This window comes from Saccostrea cucullata, unplaced genomic scaffold, assembly GCF_032062105.1.
Source record: "Saccostrea cucullata isolate Sc308-1 unplaced genomic scaffold, CSIRO_AGI_Scuc_v1 ctg12056, whole genome shotgun sequence".
Taxonomy (NCBI): domain Eukaryota; kingdom Metazoa; phylum Mollusca; class Bivalvia; order Ostreida; family Ostreidae; genus Saccostrea; species Saccostrea cuccullata.
Genome location: NW_026922121.1, coordinates 1 through 2,500, shown reverse-complemented (window position 1 = coordinate 2,500; position 2,500 = coordinate 1). Strand labels below are relative to the sequence as shown.

At 29.5% G+C, this 2,500-nt stretch overlaps 1 protein-coding gene across 2 annotated transcripts in view; it reads left to right on the top strand.

The window, feature by feature from the left end:
* The window catches only part of LOC134261225 (uncharacterized), a 9,478-nt gene extending 7,611 nt beyond the window's left edge, over positions 1 to 1,867 (top strand). The window contains exons 9-10 of one of the 2 annotated variants that reach the window (XM_062743682.1): positions 1,027 to 1,142; positions 1,741 to 1,867. In XM_062743682.1, coding sequence (XP_062599666.1) covers positions 1,027 to 1,142; positions 1,741 to 1,854 — 230 coding nt within the window. In that variant the 3' untranslated portion in view covers positions 1,855 to 1,867. Of the gene's footprint in view, positions 1 to 1,026; positions 1,143 to 1,559; positions 1,618 to 1,740 lie in introns of those variants that run through there. The other variant, XM_062743683.1, reaches the window with a different exon arrangement.
* Positions 1,868 to 2,500: the final 633 nt, after the last annotated feature.

Sequence of the window (2,500 nt, the reverse complement as noted above, 5' to 3'; positions counted from 1 at the left end):
ATTTTTTTAGGAGATTAAAATATGAGGGCTTAAGGAAGGTCCATACTTTTACAGATCCAGTTTTAATTTTACACACCAAAATAAAATTCTGATTATCACTTATCTGTTGAAAAAATCTATTTGGATGATTGAAAATAATTTAGCAAGTATGTATTTGTTTATTTTAATGTAATTGAGCATTAAACATCGTTATTTATGGAAATTTTAACACTTTGCACTCTTTCCGTAGGAACTATATGTCATATGGTAATACACAGACACAAAATTCTTAATTGCCTTTATGGACCTAATGCTTTTTATTTTTTTTTTAAACAAACTAACTTGAGATCTATTTTGATTGATTTTAAAGCCTATATCATCTTTTTAAATTCAACTTTTAAAAATTTTTTGCCAAAAATGATTGAAAAATTGATATTTAAGATATGAGGGTATACGTGTTCAAAAGCCTGTTTTGTTAAATTTATCTGGTTGAACATAATGAACGATGTGTTTTTGTTAACCTTAGATATAATTCTTAATATTTTTAAAGAAAAAATGGCATCTAAACAATTTCGATTTTGAGAAATATTAAAAATTAAGAAATATTGAGATTTGTATTTGAAAGACGTGGGCAGATTCAACATCAATTTGTTAATGTTTTCCAGTAAAGATTTCAAATATTCTCTTGGCAAATGAATATTTTTGATTTTCATAAGTTTTAACATAAATTACATGTGATTTGGTGCATAGCTAAATGAAATATGATATCTCACTTCTTTAAGATCAATTTTGGCTGTTGAAGTTTTAGAGGTATGTACTCTGAGACATGTTGTATGAATATTCACCTGCCAAGATATGTCTTTTTTGGGTGTTTTAGTCAGTTTATGAATTATCTAAGGTATTTATATTAAAAAATTAATAGTTTGACAGAAAATTTTGAAAGTACGGACCTACCTTAAAGTACAATTCAACTTTTATTAATTGGAATTTATCATCACATTGAAGTTTCACATGTACCGGTACTATAATTTGAGATGAACATTTTAGGGGCTTATGGTGCTGCTGTATTGTATAGAAAGAAAGATGATGACTCTCTTGTGATCTTGAAGGAAATTAACATGCACGACCTGAATGCAGCAGAGAGACAGCTGGCTCTGAACGAGGTGACAAATTTATACTGAAGATTAATGTCCAAAATTGTTTTTTTTTTATTTTAATGGTTTTGTATTTACATGTAGATTGAAAAATCATAGTTTGAAAAAGACAGTACATGTAATGGAAATATTCAACATTTGTATAACTTCTAAAACAATTTTTGTACAAAGTATCAAAACAGGTTAGCCAGGAAATTCTTGCTTAAAATTTAGACAATTCTAAAACAAACAAAAGCAGTGATAATGTAATTGAGTCTATTTGTGGTTTATCAGGTGTCTATCCTGGCTATGCTGGACCAACCTAACATCATCAGTTACTATGACAGTTTCGTTATTTATCAGTTAATATGACAGTTTTGTTATTTATCAGTTACTATGACAGTTTTGTTATTTATCAGTTACTATGACAGTTTTGTTATTAATCAGGTGTCTATCCTGGCTATGTTGGACCACCCTAACATCATCAGTTACTAAGACAGTTTTGTTATTTATCAGTTACTATGACAGTTTTGTTATTTATCAGTTACTATGACAGTTTTGTTATTTATCAGTTACTATGACAGTTTTGTTATTTATCAGTTACTATGACAGTTTTGTTATTTATCAGGTGTCTATCCTGGCTATGTTGGATCACCCTAACATCATCAGTTACTATGACAGTTTTGTTATTTATCAGGTGTCTATCCTGGCTATGTTGGATCACCCTAACATCATCAGTTAATATGACAGTTTTGTTATTTATCAGTTACTATGACAGTTTTGTTATTTATCAGTTACTATGACAGTTTTGTTATTAATCAGGTGTCTATCCTGGCTATGTTGGACCACCCTAACATCATCAGTTACTAAGACAGTTTTGTTATTTATCAGTTACTATGACAGTTTTGTTATTTATCAGTTACTATGACAGTTTTGTTATTTATCAGTTACTATGACAGTTTTGTTATTTATCAGTTACTATGACAAAACAATAAAAACTGGAGACCAACACCCTGAGGTTCAAATTGCGGAAGATTCTCACGTGTGGATACCGAAAGGTATTCAATAGGCTCTGTACCTAAAGTTGTAAACTAAAAGATATAAAACAGATCACCAACACTTCGTAAGAATGCAGCAGTAAATTTATTTGGTTGACCGGTTTCGACCAGAGGCGGTCGTCATCAGAACAAATATACATGAAATGATTATACATGAAGTAAAAATTGCGGACTACGTTACTATGTAAATAAAGAATGCGGACGTCATAACAACTTGCGGACTTGAATTTTTACATTATGCGGACTTGAATTTTTACATTAATAATTTAACAACCATAATCGTGTGAAATTGTCACAAAACTTTACATTACATTATTTATCATTAATAAT